The 18,673-nt window shown below is 45.6% G+C and overlaps 1 protein-coding gene across 2 annotated transcripts in view; it reads right to left on the bottom strand.

The window, feature by feature from the left end:
• RYBP (RING1 and YY1 binding protein) overlaps positions 1-18,458 on the bottom strand; it is a 43,115-nt gene extending 24,657 nt beyond the window's left edge. Inside the window, exons 1-2 of one of the 2 annotated variants that reach the window (XM_050904721.1) lie at positions 18,302-18,458; positions 17,209-17,334 (exon numbers count right to left, since the gene is read on the bottom strand). In XM_050904721.1, coding sequence (XP_050760678.1) covers positions 17,209-17,334; positions 18,302-18,333 — 158 coding nt within the window. In that variant the 5' untranslated portion in view covers positions 18,334-18,458. The remainder of the gene's footprint in view (positions 1-17,208; positions 17,335-18,301) is intronic. The other variant, XM_050904719.1, reaches the window with a different exon arrangement.
• Positions 18,459-18,673: the final 215 nt, after the last annotated feature.

The following is an 18,673-nucleotide window of genomic DNA, read 5'->3' as shown; positions in this document are numbered from 1 at the left end:
TTAAATTTTGACAAATAACTTTCACAGGCCTGAAAAAAATTTTGCTTCTCCTTAATTTCTCGTTGCTTTTATGATTTGGCCTTTCCTCTCCACCAGTGTTTCTCTTATCTCCTCTCAGCCCCCAACACACAGTGCTGGCGGCCCCGGCGAGCTCCAGCTCTCGACAGCCAACACTGGCACCAACCCTGCTCTGGAAGAGGAAAGTCCACGGGCACCAACCCCTGCTCCAGCCACCGCACCGGCCAGGAATCTCAAAGCCCCACCCGGTGCACAACTGCAGCCTTGTATTTGCACTGGAAATAGGCTGAAAGTGAAACAGTGATTCAGTAAGTAAAAGAAACCCATATGAGTTTAAATTCATTTTCATTGAAAATTGAAGAGGTCCGTGGCAAGTTTCAGATCTCGGAGTCCTGGGAGATTTTCACCAACAACTTCAACAGGGTATCAGGGAGCAGAAAAGAGGGACATCAAGTTTTGCGAAGGCAGCATCCATCCTGCCAGAAACTACAGACATAAAATTACACTTTCACAACTGAGCTAATCAGCCACGTTCCAAACATAAGCTGCATTTATCTCCTCAGAACAGCAGACTTTTTTCTTAATTATCCAAGGTCAATGGCAGTGAATATGGAGTAAACTGACACTTGGGGAAGCAATGTAGATACAAAACTGGAGGGCAGGCAGTCTTACATTTGCTTAGCAGTAGTATCACATTTTTATATAAAGTTGCTCTTTTTAGACATGAGAATTACTTTCTAATTAATCACCAATCAATACGTTTGATAAGGTACCTTTTTAGAAACAGAAACACCAAGTTCTGCACCAGGATAATTCTTCCTTTTTCATAGAATCATAGAATCATTTAGGTTGGAAAAGACCTTTAAGATCATCGAGTCCAACCATAAACCTAACACTGCCGAGTCCACCACTAAACCATGTCCCTCAGTGCCATGTCTACAAGTCAACTAAGAGAAAAAAAATATTTTTAAATGTTGGAGTATAGTATAAGGGTTTAAGACAACTGAAGTATACAGTCAGCCAAGGGAATAATAATTACATTAATTTTTTATCAAACTCACCCAGAATTACAGCAACACCTCAGAATTTTGATCACCATCTCTGTGTGCTTAAGATATTCACAGAAGTTAATATGAACAACTTGAAAGCATTACACCTCCAGTTCAGTACCTACAGGACGGGAGGTCTCAGGCGCACAGTCTCATCTGCTGCCTTCCTGAAACACAGCTTTTCCAGACAGGTTCGAGCTTGTCACAAAACAGAAATTACTTTGGAAATCTCAATAACCATTTCAGCTTCCCTAAAAACACAAGTGGTAAAGGGCTGACAGAGTTTTACTAGTACTGTATAACAGAAAAGGTATTGCATAATTTCCCCAAAATTTCTATTCAAAAAGGCAACAACAAAAATGTGTATTATTCTCATGAGCTGAAGAGTTATTTCATGTAGCATCCATAATTACATAGCAACTGAAGATTTCTGCAATCACAGAAGCAAAGAATAGCTCCAACAAGCCTACGGTGAGCAGGGTTCTTGGTTTGACCAGGTCCTGATGAGGAAGACATCAGAGAAAAAGAAGGGAAGGGGAAAGGCGCGGAAAGGTGCTTCCATACGTCTCGTGATGGAACCAACACAACAGCAACAAACCTGCCCTGACCATAACAGTCCCGGGAAGAAAAGCATCATCCTTTAAACGCACGGTGGTCCTTAGGCGATGCAGGGATTGCACGGAGCTGCATATTTCTTTCCAAGTTACATTATAGTTTCCTAAGCTTGTTGGTGACATTATGTAACTATTAATTACACTGCTGTTTGGCATGCTTTTAACTGCAATGATTCAAACTGCTTCCAGTAGCTCACTAATCCAAAGTGCAATCCTCTTGACAGCAACTGACAGATTCGGAGTATTCAGTTCTAGCTGAAAGGAAGAAAAAAATCAAACCCCTCATCTGTCTGCTGAAAAAACGGCCGATATTCCTACTGACCAGACTCACACCTCGGTCAGGGGCTGGGACACACTGCTGATGGGACTCCAAGCCTTGCGCTAATGCGCTAAGCAGCTCTCTCAGCCCAACGAAGAGGAGACGAGGAGCAGCCCAGACCTACAGAGTGGTAACACACAGAAAGTGTGCAATACAGAGAAGTTAAGAGCGGTGTGCCAGGCAAGGCAACGAGCCACTGGGATCAGCACCCTGAGGCAGTGCCGTCTTGGGGGTTTTCCACCCTTCACGAGCTCCCCCAGGAATGCAGCAGCACAGCTGGACCCCGCCGGGTGCCCGCTCCACTGCTCCGAAAGGCAGTCCCCCAAAGGATGGCTGTGCTCGCACCCCAAAAACTGAGCATCCACCCACCCAAGACCAGCCAGGCAGCTCCAAGAAGCAGCTGGAGTCAAGCTGTGCTAACACAGCAAAGGAAGATTTCTTCCCAAAGGCCATCTTGAAATTGTATGAAAACCACAAAATCGGGTCTCTTTTGCATCTTCTTTATCACAGGCACTGAAAGGCTTCAATCATCAGCTACCAGACCCAGCAGACCCCCTCCTTGGACGTGTGTTCTGCCTTTGCCCTTCCCATCCACTCTGCCAGCATGAATCTTCCTTGCAAGCTCCATCACAATTCTACATGCATTATTTATCCTCTTGCTAAGTCATGCAGTGGGATAATTACTTAACTATTGTAATGATATTTTGCAATGGCTGTACTCTATTATTCTAATTGATTTTCATGGGATTGCTTTTGCTGCATGTTTTGAGCACAAGAGCATATTTTCCTGGAGTATAAAAAGCTAAGTTTCACATTAATTTTAAGCCTAAGAGCTGGATGTCAAAAGTGAATTTTTAGGAGCATATCAATGTATTCTTAATTAAAACAATGTTGATATATTACTCAGATTTTTGCTATCTCTGCTAACAACCACTGAAGACATGTTTGTTCATAAATCTAATGAAATATAAAAATAGTTAACTATTTGTAAGTGTTAATCACAAAGTTTTTTCCTTCCAATAGGATGTTGTTTTCCTTGTAAGACTCTTCCTTTTAAGACTTCAGTTAGCATAATTACCAAACGTTTGAAAGGTGAGAGATTTGCATCATTTTTATCTACAAACTAAAAGTTTAAGTCAAAACACATTTGCATGTGTTGCTTAACACCACATCAAATTTTACTAAGATAAATGCTCAGCTTAGGACTCGGAGAATTGTTACAGTAAAACACTAAATAAAATCAGTCCTTTCCATATACTCAACATGATACAAGCTACACAGCAGAGCAGCCCAATTAGACAATTATTTATGTCTCCCTACCTCCAGGATATTCTTCAGGCTATGCATGACTCAAGATGTAACAGTTTTGTGAAGCGATGAATAGATTTCAAAAAACACAATAGTCCCAGCAGTTCAAAACTGGTAAGAAAACTTTTTCTGCCTCAAGCCAGAAATTCTTCCAGGAGGAACGTTACTTTAAAAGCTGCTAACAATTATACTCTGAACTAGAGCAGGGAGGAAAAGCAGTAAGCCACTAATAACTGACCCATCTTACCTACTAATAATCTGCTGGCTATATAAGCAAAGGCATGGATACAACTCCATGGAGAAGGAATATAATCTTCTTGATCCAAGTGAGCACATAGGTATGAGGACTAGCATATTTGTACACTAACATCAAAACCAAGAATCTTATACAGTTGGCAGTAGAAAGACTAAACTTTAGACAGATGAGACTCATTGAGAACTATAGTCCTGAAAAATTTGGTGAATACGTTAGACTTTCTTGGTATTTTGTTTCTTTGTGCTTAAAAACAAGAAAATGTTTGGTCACCATCTATGACACTGACTTTAAAAAAAACAAACAAACAAAAAAAAACCCCCCAAAAAACCCAAAAAAACCCCACAGATCCAAAGTTTCATCAGCCTCAGCCCCTGTTCAAACTTTAGATGCTCCAGGACGACTGAGAGCAAGGAGTGGTCTGAGGAGTCCTCCGCTTAAATGGACACAGACCAAGTTCTTCCCCTGAGTCTCATTTAGGGCTTTATACAATACAACTCATTTCTCAATTCTTTTCTATCTATTAAAAACATCTCCCTGGAAAAAAAATAGCCTTGGAACAAAGCAAGATCACAAAAGATAACCGTGTTAAGTTTCATATTAACTTATTCCCTTTCTTCTCAATGCATCGGTCTCGGAGACCTGATCCAGCCCTTGCAGCTGACTTCTGCAGCCTCTGGACACGATTCAGAAAAATCAATGCAAAGAGCAAAAGGTCACATTCTCCACAAGCGTCAACTACCTGTTGAACCAAGACAGAACTGCAAATGCCAGCACACTCAGAAATAAAGCGACTAACTGCTATTAAACTAATTTCTTAGTGCGGCATCCTTATTCCCACACCCATGACTAAGTAAACCTGTTCCTTATGCTATATGCCTTCGGGGGGGGGGGGGGGGGGGGAAGAAAAAAGCCACTCATGCTTCTAACAAGCTTTTAAAAACAAGTAAGTGTAGTACATAACTGTACAATTTCATCACTTTGAATTCACAGTGCCAGTCAGAACGTCAATCTGGCTTACAATGGGGGGGCAGGAAGGCAAGGGGGAAAACTAGACATGGAAATAAGAGTGAACTACTGCTAGGTGTTATCCCTCACTCTCCCTGCACATTAGGAAAACCCCCGAGAACTGGCACAGAATTGTAACAGGTACCTTATTATGAACCATTTTCCATGACTTGCTTGACATGCCTGGCCATTGGCAAAAGTAATGCCTCTTCCAAGCACAAGCGGTGAGACTGTCCTCACATTACACCTTTACAAATGCACACGCTGAACATGAAGGTGTGATCTCCCATGCATTTGCAGGTTAGGTAGGCGGCATATGGGCACGACGTTCATTGTTGACTTTTATATTAATTTGTCAATTTGTAATTGGAAAAAAATGCCATCCTCTTCATACAGACAGGGAAGCTTTTGCTTATTATAGTTTCACTATCACTTCTTTGAATGCTGGCTGAATAACAGAGACTCTCAGCACAGCAGCGTAAATTCCCAGCACACGCTTGTACGTTCCCAGCCAATGCAACCTAGGAGCCTTAATGAATCCTTCATAGGTCTAAACTTCTGAATGCAAATGCGTGGTCCCAGCTCGCAGAGGTGCTGCAAAACTGTCACTGTCAATAAGTCATTTAACGAACCTCAAAATTTCACAGTTTGAACTCTGGTATCACAGACCGTCCCTGTGGATAGCCCCGTAGTCCCATGGACACTAATAATGCGCGTCTCAGATGCATTAGATCTTCCTGACCTCAGAAGTTAAGCAACTTACAACTAACTTGAGTCACATCCGGTAATAAGTACTTCTAATTAATGACTCTTAATTGCTGCCAGAGTACTGCATTCCCACACCCATGGTTAAGCATGTTCCTTACTCTGCTAACCCATATGAAAAATTGTGCAACTCTAACAATCCCATGCCTTTAGTACCCATGCAGCACACAGCTGTGCCATTCCTCCAGTGCTTTAGGAGCAAAGACATTGCTGTACATGACAGTGAAACAAAGTATACAAAGTCTACCCACCACGCCGTTCCAGCAGTTGTATCGTCATTTGCTTTCTTGCTGCCCCTGCTCTTATTTTTAAACGATTATCTATACAGTTCAGAGAAAGGAAGATAAACATTGTCTTTTAAGTCTGACTTCAGGTGCAGTTTTTGAGAAGACACTTAGGATTTCAAAGCGTTTTCCAAAAAATTAACTTAACCTCCTATAAGCCATATGTGGTAGAGACTTCTTACTACATTTGCTTTATAGACAGGTAAACCTATGCACATGAGTTACCTAACTGTCCAGAGCCACAGCGATTTAAAGGGGGGGGGGGAAGTCCCAGCAACAGCAGTGCCCTGGGTGCCACCTCCCCGTTCGCAGTGCTAGCGGGTACACAGAAACATCCACCAGCCATCCAGAATAACGCTTTTCTACCAACATTTATAGTTTCATTGTGTGTCACATGGGAATTAACCATCTCTGGACACCGAGATACTGCTTACACAAGGTTTGCAGCCCTGTATCCCATAACAGGGGCACCCCTGCCCACCCTGGGACAAGCCCACGCTCGTTCCCAATGGGACACCACTACGCCACCTCTGCAGAGAGGCAAGAGCCTGGAAAGGAGCAAAGCAGCCATGGAGGAACAGCCACTTGCAGGTTAACTCATCCTCCCTGGGCAAAGCTGGATGATGCCCACCACCTGGAGCACAACAAGCTACCTTTAAGCTAACTCATTAGTGCCGCCGCACAACAGCGCACCACCCAGCCATCCCTCGGACAGGCCACTCGCCGTCGCTACAGTGTGCTTTGCCTTTTGCTTTGACGGAAACCCGACGCCAGACGCTATTAGGGTAACTTCTGCAATCCACCAGCTTCACTTTCAACATTTCTCTTCCAATTAAGACACACCATCCTTCGAATCCCACGCTGGCGTCGGGCAGCTGCCAGTCTTTCCTACACAAGTCAAGCTACTTGTATGTAAAACCAATAAACTGCACATAATTCCCCCAAAATAATTCATTATTTTTATGACAAGCAGTTTTAGGTGATATAGGTTTACAAATTGCTAGTACCATGCTGAATTGGAAACATTTCCTAGAGCTTATTAAATATTTTTGTTAAATTGATCCACACCCATGACTGTTACAGATAACAAATGAAAACCGTTTTGTTTCTCCATAAGACACCTGTAATAACTGAGCAATAGCAGCAAACAGGCACCAACCAGAGCTTCCTCGCCCTATTAGCATTACAGAGGAAAGCCTCCCCTTCTGCTGCAAATGATGTGCTCTACCCTGTATCCCCAGGAGACAAATGACTGCACTGGCTGATTGACTCCATCACAGGGCCATCGTCCATCAATGTATTGCCTCTCTTATTGAAATCTCCTCTCGGGAAGAGAAAGTGCTCAGTACCACTTCCGAAAAAACAGTGAAAGCACTTTCAGAATAAGAGCTCCAAGATAGATAATTAGAGCCAAATGTTTCAGCAGAAACACACATTTCCAACAACCTGAACATATATGCACGCTTTGTCCAACCAGGACAAGCAACATTTCTGTCCTTCTGCTAATCTAGATGATTACTTTATTATTTAAACAAAGGAATGAAATACCTACCATAGACATAAATTTCCTGATCAAATTAAAACACAGACAGTGAACACAATCATACAGACCAAAAAATGGCAACTCGAGGATATTTAGCTAGCTGATTTGTTAAAGGGTGAATTCCAGCCTCTTTTACACAGGCTCAATTCACACTAACATCATACTATCCCCACTGATACCTGCAAATAGAAGTGAAAGAAAATACAAATCCTTCCATGTATTTATTTAGTACACAGATAATAAAAAATGTGAAAGGTAGTAATCGTATTCAATGAAGAACTACCCCTATAATTTAAAAAATACTGCACATTTGGGACTGGGGCGCAGGGGGTAACCCACACTCAACACTCATCGGGCAGCATTCTGATCAACTTTACAACATCACTGAAGCCACCAAATCCTAGTACTTCTACATCCTCTGTCCACCTCCTCTATTCGACCGTGTTAAGCTGCACATGAATGACCTGGACATAGTTCCACAGGCACAAAAATAATTTAGTTCAGGAAACATATTTCAGATTATGATCAGTCTCACGTCTGTCTACTCAACAATATAAATCTGAACAAGGCAGCTTTATCTCAGGCAAGATATTTTGTCTCACTTAGCACCTCGGCATGTTACAAGCAATCCATCATAACTCTGAAATCCTGAAGAACAATCTGCTTGAGAAAACACATCTAAACATTTATTCCTTGTTTAGCCCTAAACAGAATCCAAAACTGACTTGTTTTGCTTCCATTTTAAAGACAACCAATCTGATAAGATCCTCAAACTAAAGTTTCTAGAACTCCTGAACATAGAAGCATAGAATGGTTTGGGTTGGAAGGGACCTTAAAGATCACCTAGTTCCAACCCCCCTGCCATGGGCAGGGACACCTTCCACTAGACCAGGTTGCTCAAAGCCCCATCCAGCCTGGCCTTGAACACTGCCAGGGAGGGGGCATCCACAACCTCTCTGGGCAACCTGTTCCAGTGCCTCACCACCCTCACAGTGAAGAACTTCTTCCTTACACCTGGTCTAAATCCACCCTCTTTCAGTTAAAGCCATTACCCCTTGTCCTATCACTACATGCCCTTGTAAAAAGTCCCTCTCTGGCTTTCTTGTAGGCCCCCTTTAGGTACTGGAAGGCTGCTGTAAGGTGTCCCCGGAGCCTTCTCTTCTCCAGGCTGAACAACCCCAACTCTCTCAGCCTGTCTTCACAGGAGAGGTGCTCCAGCCCTCTGATCATCTTCATGGCCCTCCTCTGGACTCGCTCCAACAGGTCCATGTCCTTCCTATGTTGGGGCCCCCAGAGCTGAACACAGTACTCCAGGTGGGGTCTCACGAGAGCGGAGTAGAGGGGCAGAATCACCTCCCTCGACCTGCTGGTCATGCTGCTTTTGATGCAGCCCAGGATACGGTTGGCTTTCTGGGCTGCAAGCGCACATTGCCGGGTCATGTTTGAGCTTCTCATCAACCAACACCCCCAAGTCCTTCTCCTTTGGGCTGCTCCCAATCCATTCTCCGCCCAGCCTGTATTTGTGCTTGGGATTGCCCTGACCCATGTGCAGGACCTTGCACTTGGCCTTGTTGAACTTCGTGAGGTTCGCACCAGCCCACCGCCTGTCAAGATCCCTCTGCATGGCATCCCTTCCCTCCAGTGTATTGACCGCACCACGCAGCTTGGTGTCGTCAGCAAACTTGCTGAGGGTGCGCTCAATCCCACTGTCCATGTCACCATGTCCATATTCCTATGTAAGTTGTAAATATAGTTTCTGGAAGTCTGCACCTCCATATAGCAACTGACATAAAGCATACACTGTGCTTACTTAAATATGGAACATTCCAGCTCTCAGCAAATTGCCATAAAATGTATGCTTCAAAAGTTTATCAGTCAGAAGGTTAAAATCAATTTGACTATTACAAGGCTTCTGCGGTAAAGAACATAATTACAATTTTTAGTACTTTGATCCTTGTAGCATAGGGGATTACTCCACAATCCCAGGCCAGTACCTCAAATAAGACCACATACAGTTCAAAATCAGGTCACCTGGTTTCACGATCCATACTTTGGATCCCTACAACACCTTTTTCTCATACATTTCCAGTATTACTTAACAGAAGATTGGCTGTGGGTGTACTTTTAACTTTCAGAAACACAGGCAGCACTTCAATAATAAAACACTATCAAAACAACGCCCAGTTTTAGCCAGTTCATTTTGTTTTTTCTAGGAAGGAGTTGAGATTCACCTGACTCTGAAGATACCAAGTTACTGAACAGTCGAACAAAACCCACCAGGCCAGCAAAGAGAAGTGATGTTTTTCCCTCTCATTTATATTTGAGCCAGTCAGAATTACAATCTTTCCCATGTTTAACAGGCAGTGAATTTGTTGATGTACCAATTAGCACTCTGCTACAAAGAACATGCTCCTAATTAATAGCTGGCTTATGGGAAGAGCGATGTTAAGGATTTGGTCGTACCTCCAGATGTACCAAAAAAGTGTGAAAGGAGCTCTGGTTGATACAAAGAAAACCTGTCTGCACAAAGAGACAATCAACGTATTTAGCATGTGTCAGCTGTAAAAGGAACTTACATAAATGTAATGGAGGCATTTCCACATTATTTCAGTCGTCTTGTGTAATCCTGGACATCTGCTTAGGGTAGCACGTATGGGTTACTCAGTATTCATGGTCTGCTTTTTTTGCCATGTCCTTAATAAACATGAAGTGGCAATAACGATAATTTGCCCTTACCTGTCTGAAACATGCACATTTAAAATAAATACTCACAAACCCTCCTCTAAGACCTCTTCCCTCTGGAAATGCCCAGATTTCTCCTTTTACCTTATGAAGAAGGAGACCAGTGCAAAGAGAGACGTGAAGTACAGCTGCAAGACACAGCCACAGAGAGAGTTTGTATGAATCTTATTTCAGATCAGAGCTACACATTACGAAACTCCAGCGCACCTTGTGAGTGACCTACATTGCGGGACTGGAACCCACTAACCTACAGAAGCACCCAAAATCCCGTAAAATAGGTCAGTGGGTTGCCTCGTAAGAATTACGCAGACAAGGAGAGATGCACATAATAAAGGACAACCAGAGCACATCCTTCGCCTAACGCAGGAGCACTCTGCAAGCTGTATCTCTCGCCCTGCTGCCATATTCCTGCACACCGGCAGGACTCCGCGGAAGTGCTGTGCGCTTCTATGTTTCTTACCAAGGGACCCTGGAAGAACCTCTCTGCTCGTTCAGGCCCAAAGGAGCAGGAAGAAAAGGAGCAGCACTGCAGCAAGGAACAGTGAGCCTACCAACAGCAAAGCCGTTTAATTCACATTGCTAATGCAAAGCGGGTCTCACAGCAGCCGGAGTACGAGTGACACCTGACTCACGATCAGCAGTGAACTAGCCTGGAGTTATACGGCAGGGGTGTCCAAGCTATAGCACAAAAGCTGGATGTCGCCAGCCAAAACAAACCACCTAGCCTACAGCACATTTCTTGACTCCTTTCATCCCTCACGGGTCTTGGGTCCCATGCATTTTTTTCAGGGACCTAACAGTTCAGCCAAAACGGAGCCCCACAGCACTATCAGCTGCTGGGGAACACTAACATGCAGCACAGGACAGTCAGCCAAGATCCCACAGGAGCCGAGGGTGGCCGCAGAGAACCACGCTTTGCATCCACCACTTCCCTCCTCTCAACTATTACTCCAGGCAACACTGCACCCTTTCTTATTTCCAGTTCATGCAAGGTTCCACTTACTAGACAAACCCACATCAGGGTGCAAACGCACACGCCAGTCGTGCAAATGCAGCAGCCCCTCCGCAGCCAGCTGACGGGAACATGAAACAATCAGGGCAATTAAGAAAGGCACGCAGAGAAAGTTGCTCTGCATTCCTCTGCCTACCAGTTCCCCACGAGGACCTGCCGAGAGCAAGGGGTCAGTATCCCAGTGGACGCAACGTCTGTTTACAGCAGTAGAAGAAAGTTGCATGCCCTCTCCTCCTACACGCACATACATACTTTGATTTAGATTCACGTCTCCCAAAAAAGCAGTCTATGAAGGAAGGGAAAAATGAATAACATCCATGCTGCATGTTATCAGTGATAGATTAACACGCTCAGTGTCGCAGTTTATCTATTAGATCTTTATACAGTCTCCAACAGAAATCAGAGATTGATATTAAACCCTACCACCCACAATTATTTAACCCAAACAGGTAATCTACATAAAAATTACAACACACCTTATCCACGCTAAAGATTTTACTATTTACTTTAACAAAAAGATCTTTTTTTCCCCTAATAAAAAAGCACAACAGGTACAGCTATTATTCCTTAATAGGACCTTCAGGAACAAAAAGTGGTAGAAGCAAAGTGAGTCACAGCAGCCACCACACTACCTACTGTGTTTGTCACCTACAGCATATCAGGTACCCAAATTTGACAACCATAGCAAAGGGGTATTGCCTTGGTGCTGCACATCAATACTGAGGATCCTCCCTGCTGAGAATGATTTCCCAGAGGTGCTGAGACCCAAGAGAAATCCTGGGGTGATGGAAATGAGATCATTAACGCCAGAGCCAAACACCAGCAAAGAGCAAATCAGGACACAACTCTTATTTCTTTCAAACAGCCAAAGTACAAGGCGCAGATCTTATGCCAGGGTTATGCTTGCACCAGGATGACAGGAGCTAATCTGAAGCTGAACAGCTTCATCTGCTCAGATGAAGTCTCCCAGACTAACTCTACGGTAGTTAAAAAAAGTAAGTGTAGCATGAATCTGTACCAGTAGTCAGTTTATAATGGATCAATACCCCAAGCCGCATGGCTGAGACACCTGGGGTCCACAACATAAGTCATGAAGTCGAACTTAAGAGTATCGTCAAACCACAGCCCCAGAATTCGGGGCTTGCTGTGAACCATCAGCATTGTCTACTTGTAAAACGCTAGGTTTGCAAAAGGCTCCTCCTGTCCTTAGCTCCTACGCCCTGGTGGGTTTGCCAGACCTAGCAAAAGTACTCATCTACAAATTCAGAAAGTGACAGCTAATTACTTTTAGACAGCACTGGTCAACAAGGTATGAGACAACAGAGGTCTCAAGAACTCCTTGTATGTGGGCAAACATTTTGCAAATAGGTATTGTGCAGTCCAGCACTCAGAAGTACCTAGGCAGAATTACACTGTTCCCATTCATTACCAACAAAGTACTCCCTGAGGGGACACATCCTCAGGATCTGGATGGCCCCATGGAGCACTGGCACAACTCCAGGCTGGTACAGACCACGCTTCGCTCCACCTGATCCAACTGCCATTTAACTTCAGCAATCAACGGGGGGAAAGAGGGATGATTTAACCATAGATCTGAATGGCCAATTAGTAAAACAAATATTCCAGAGTAAAGGCACCAACATCCCTTCCACAACAGCTTTTTCCAGACGAATCACATACTCCATTTTTATAGAAATTAACCCACTTAAAGGCCAGCTATGATGCTAAATAAAAAACACCTTAATGCAGGTGAAAGCTATTTAACTTGAAAGAACTGAATGAAACCACTTTGCTTCCAATCTACACCACAGCTGCGCACGAAAGCAACCATTTTTAGAACAGTCCTGCAAATACAGGGCAAATAAGCAGGGCATATATTAGTTGTACAGAGGTCAGGATCATGAGCCTGATTCCTCATTCCAGGAATAGCAGGAGTATCTGGTATCTATTCTGGTCAGCCCAGCTTGGATGCAGAACAAGAGAATACTTATCAATGGTGACATGGACAGTAGTTTACATCCTTCAAGGTGCTAGCTTAGATCCTGCAAACATGTAAAGGAATTTTCTGGAGAACTGAAGGGGAACAAAGGCCAGCATCTAGCTGAGACACCTGTTCCACACAAGAGAAAATTAATTTTAAAATTATGATTAATAGTTTCAGCTCGGCCTCCCCTCAAAAATAAGGATGGCAGAAGAGTGAAGCACTACTGACATATACTCCTTGAGCACTCCACAATGAAATGTATGTTCAGATCACTTGATGCAAACTCCAAATCATGCACTTCAGGCACACAGGTATTAGCAACAAATACAACAGAAATGCTTACTAAGTGCATGCCTTGCAGAGGACATACACACTACAACTTGTTAATTTTGTACTAAAAAGTCCCATTGTTTTGTTAATTTGCATGTCAGACATCCAGTTGTTGCTTTTGCATCTTCCACTGACTTTTTTTAGTGCATTTCTCTGTAATCAAGGCACATTCACGATAGAGGATGTGAAGTTCGGACAAGGAAAGCACTTATCCTAAAGGTAGAGAAAAATTAACATCAGAGAAGCTCCATCACATCGCACTGCTTGCCTATTTATCCAAAAGGAAAGAGTCAGAAAATAGTAACTACCTCTGTGAAATCAGAGGGAGGGGGGAAATATTCTCCTTCACAATGTCTGAAAGCTATTCCATGCAGAAACACTCTGTGCGGCCGTACCTGGGAGAAGAGAAGCAGCTACAAGAAGAGATGCACAGGAACACAACGTATGTAAACCATCAGAGAACCAAAGGGGAAGACGAGCAAGAATACCATTAAGAAAAACAAATGGAAAGGGAGCCATTGCCTACCCTGAAACAGGAACACACAGCTCCCCATAATGGGAAATACGAGGCCAAATTTGGCCCTCATTCCTAGGAAATCCAAAGTAAACTTTCCTTCCGCATTTGAAGAAGTAATGGATATTGGAAAGGAACACGCATCTGTGGAGCAAACTTCCCAGCAGAAGTTTTAATTCAAGCCTTCTCCTGTGTGCAGGAGCTGGTGGGGCTACACCAGAGCAAATCACCAGAAGAGCTACAGGACGCAAGTGGAAGCGGTGGCCAGCACCAGTTCCCTGTGCCGTTACACCAATACAAAAACCTCCAGGAGAGAAAAAAAGTACTGTACACCCCAGCAAACACATTACCATTGTTCACTCCCAAACTAGCAGTTAAATCATCATCTCGCCCAACTGAACGTTGTATTGAACATAGCTTATATCTTTGCCATGATCCTCACAGGAGGAAAAGCGTAGAAAAACTCAACATACTTGCCTAAATAGAGCGTAATAAAGTTTCACCATAAAATAGCAAGAATAAGGTTGAAGAAAGGGAGTAAGTGACATACTGTAACAAATCCAGTATTCACGTAAGTACTACAGGTTTAATGTAATCTTTGCATGACAACTCCCAATTCTCTTGAGATGGATTTGACCTCATTTTTATTTGAGTGCAACTGAAATATTTATAAACAGCCCCTTGAAGAAGTATTCAGGTGCAACTTAACTGTTTAGCATCTACAGTGATTTTAATTTGGCAGGTCAACTCTAAAACTCACTGTGTTTGAAGCTCCTTTTATGAGATCCTAGGGAAAGGGGATAGTTGGATCTGAGAAAGTAAAACTTCTAACTGCTGCCAGCCACCCCTCCCACACACCAACAGATTATATTGAGTCTGAAAAAATATACACACGGTGAGAATTAGCTAACATCCTAACTAGTTCTCAAATCAGAGAATATTTATCAGCCAAAGTAAATTCTACAGCAAATAACTGGCTTCACGGGGGGGGGGGGGGGGGGGGGGGGGGGGGGGGGGGGGGGGGGGGGGGCGGGCGCACGGGGGGAGTAGGTCGTACCAAATCTTAATTAAAAAAACTGTGCATACTGTAATTGCACACAATAATTTGATGAAAACCAGTTGCCTCACCACATCTATGATGTCTGTCTTTCACTACTTTGTTGAGTTTTTTAAAAAGTGAGTTTGATAAATTTCCGATAAGTGTTACTGAAGTAAGCCTTAATGAAGCATGGCAGTTTAAAATGTGGAAAAGTGTCATCAACTTGTCAAATTGCAACTTAAAAGTCAAGCTCATCAGACACCTTATCTTTCAAGTAATAAATTATCAATCATAACTTGTTAAGTATCTTTACATCAGTCATTTATTTTAAAAATTCTGAAGAATTTCCCCGGCATCAACTCGTACGTCACATACTGTAACACTCAAAGCTATACCACAACAAAGAACTCTGACCTCCCAGGTCTTCTCAACATACAATGCTCCCTTACAACGTTCAATCACTCCTGCTTTTGGTTATATTTATTCATGAATTATATAAATAAGCAAGAAGACATGAGGGTCCATTGAATATTTAAAATACTTTCTCAAATTCTACAAACAAAAGCAATTTAAAAAGCAGCAAAAATTAATAGAAAGCTGATGAATTAAATGAATTAAAATTAGAAGCCATTCATAAGGATCCATTAAAAGCTAAACAGAAGTACAATGTTCTAGACCCAAGGATCACATCTGCAAGTAAGGCTACAGCTCTTAATCTGAAATCATCAACTGCTATCCCTCTTAATTGCCCTTTAAAAGACAAAACATCCTACTATCTCAACAAACAGTTTGAAAATTATCATTTAAAAAAAAAAAAAGTAAGGGCATGCAAGAGAAAGCTGCTGCTCTCAAAATGAACATCAGCATGGTGGCCAAATGAAAATGATCGAGTCTGATACAAGATACAACCCATATGGGCTCCTACATCTCATTAAGGCTCTCCTCCTACGAACACCCATCCACATGCTTGACGTGACGCTGCGAGAACTTGTGGTGACTGCAAGGCTACGCGCTGTAGTACCACAGTTAAAGACCAGGCAGCTGCAGGATCAACGTGTTTCACCTGAGCCAACAGAGAAGCCAAGGAAACAGAAACCCACAGAAATCCAGCGTGCTGTGAAGGTTTAGTTGCATGACAAAACAAGACTGAACAAAACGAGTGAAGAATCAGCTCTAGGTGCATACAGAACACTACCGTCCCAAAAGCTCGACCTTATTCCATGCTATAACTATGCTATTTAAAATTGTTTTAAGTTCAACACCTCTGTATATTCCGTAAAAAGCATAGAGACTTGTAACCGACGTGCATCATAAAACACAGTGAAGCACTACAGCACTCTGTTGCTGTAACTCAGAGAGTTTCAATGGCCCAAAAGCATGCTCCCCATTAAAAATGTAGGCACTTCACATTGTCTAAAGCACAGTGCGAACAATAACCAACCGAACATGCTTTCACCTCCTTTGTCAATCAAGTCAAGACAGCCAAGTCATGCAAACAGCCTGCTGATGAGAGCATCTCAATACGCTGCTTCACTCAAAGGAGGAAAACGATGCCTTTCACAATGGAAATCTTACAGACTACTTCCTTGGCAGGGCAGAGCAGAGCTAAGGGAACTCAAATGTGAAAGGTACAATACGAACAAAATCAGAAGTCAACATGGTAGAACAAATCAGAAAAAGAAATAAAAAGCAGAGCACCACATGCCTGTTTTAGCGCCAACTGATATTTCCAGGACAAACTTTCTGAACCCATTAACTGAGAGAGTGCAAGTTTTGGGGGAGGGTTTTTTTTTTTTTAGATTAAACTAATTACTGTATGTCAGCTTCACCATCTCATAAAGAGAGTTCCACAGTTACTCAGCGCAAGGCAATCAGAGAGACCCGACAGATAAAGCTTTCAGAAATCCGCACCATTTCCACACTGAGCACAAAGCCGATTCCTTTCGGATGACAACAGACACCGAGAGATCAACATCTCGGGAAGGGAGGAGTTGTTCTCGTGGCATCTTTAGTTTCAGCCGTTTCCTTTCCTTGCTCCCTAATCCTCAAGCATTTCTACTCCTGTAGAAAACACAGGTAAATCTCCACCCAAACCACAGAAAACCGTCTGCCCCAAACTACAGTCAGAACATTTCTGGCTGGCTGCGGATCTCCAAGAGGTCCTCTGTACATCAGCGACAAAAAAAAAGCACAGAACAACAAAAAGATTCAGGTCGCTGCCACATCCACGAAACATGTCTTCCGGCTCCAATTAAACGCTTGAAAGAGAATTTTTAAAATCCACAAGCTTTTGAACGGGGACAGAGGGACTGCCTCGGGGGGAAGGGGGGACGCAACCAGCCGATATCCAGGCAACAGCGAAAAAAATCAACAAGTCGGCGCAGCCCAGCGCGGAACGAAAGCCGCGTCGAAAGGTGCGGACGTACCTTGTGGAGGTGCCTTTCCTGACATCGCAGATGCTGCATTTGAAGGCTTCGGCGCTGTTCCTGAAGGTGCACACGCTACAATCCCAAAAGCCTTCGTCGGCTGCAGGTTTGGCTTGCCTTTTCGGCCTTGAGGAGGGGGAGGGAGAGGGGGAAGCGTGTGTGTGTGTGTGTGTGTGTGTGTGTGTGTGTGTACGTGTGTGTTTGGGGAGGAGGAGAGAGGCGGCGGGAGGAGGAGGGAGAGGAGGAGGAGAGAAAGAAAACACACACATGAGAAACCATGTTACAGAGCCCCGAAACCCAGCGCCTGCTCTCGCCGCCGCTCTCCCCCCGCGCCCGGGAACACCCGACAAACACCTACCGCGGCCGGCGACCGGAGAGGTGCGGTGCGGAGCCGCGCTCCGCCCCGGCCCCGGCCCCGCGCCGCGGGAGGGCCCAGCCGGGCCGGGCCGGGCCGAACCCAGCCGGGCCGGGCCGGGCCGGGCCGCGTCCCCCGGCGCCCCCCGCACCGCGGCGGGGGCCGCCCTCCTCCCTCGGAGGGTGGGTGGGAGAGTTTGAAGGCTGGGAGGCGCGTTCCCTCCTCCACCTTGTTAAACCTCCCTTTGTCTGGGAGCAGCGAGTGCGCGGAGCGGGAGTGCGAGCTGAGCGGAGCCGCCATGGCTGCTCTCACACCAGACCAGCCCCGGCACCGGCGGCAGGCAGGGAGACACCGGCACTCCTCCTCCTGCTGCCCTTCCACGCTCCCTCCATCTTAGGAGCCAGCCTGCCTGCCTCCCTCCCCGCCCGCAGCCCCCCCCGCCCCGGCCCCCGCGTACCTGGCGGGGCGGCGCGGGCACGCCGCCCCCCTCCCCGCTCGCTCCCTCCATCTTAGGAGCCCCTCGCCGCCGCGCCCCCCCCCGCTTCCCCCGCGGCAGAGCACACGCACGCAACTACCAGCCAGGGGCCTACCCACCGCCATCCCCTCCCGCCGCGCCAGCGCCGAGCCGGGCCCGCCACCGCCGCCGGCGGGGCAGGGGCAGGGGCAGGCAGGGGCGGCCCCCGCCGCGCTCCCTCCATCTTAGGTGCCTCTCCCCGCGCCCCCCGCGCCCCCGCTCACCTGGTCGGGCTCTTCTTGTCGCCCATGACCATGGATCGGGGCCGCCCCTGCCCTGCGCACAAAGAAAGAGGCGAGGGGGAGGGGAGGGGGACGGGGCTGCCTCCGTCCAGCAGGCTCCGGCTGCTCCTCACCCCCGCGCCGCCGCTCCTGCCGCTGCCAGGCTCCGCTCCAGACTAGCAGCGCAGCGCAGCCCGGCGCCCTCCCTCCTCCTCCTCCTCGTCCTCCTCCCTCCTCTCCCTCCCCGCGCCGCGCCGCTCCGGCGGGCGGAGCTCGCCGACGCGCCGCGGCCAATGGGGGCGGCCCCGCCGCCAGCCCCGGCGGGGAGGAGAGCGGGGAGCGCCCCCCGCGCCGCGCCGCCTCCCCGACGGGTCC

The sequence above is a fragment of the Gymnogyps californianus genome, chromosome 13, assembly GCF_018139145.2.
Source record: "Gymnogyps californianus isolate 813 chromosome 13, ASM1813914v2, whole genome shotgun sequence".
In the NCBI taxonomy this organism is placed as follows: domain Eukaryota; kingdom Metazoa; phylum Chordata; class Aves; order Accipitriformes; family Cathartidae; genus Gymnogyps; species Gymnogyps californianus.
This window is presented reverse-complemented; position numbering and strand designations above follow the sequence as displayed.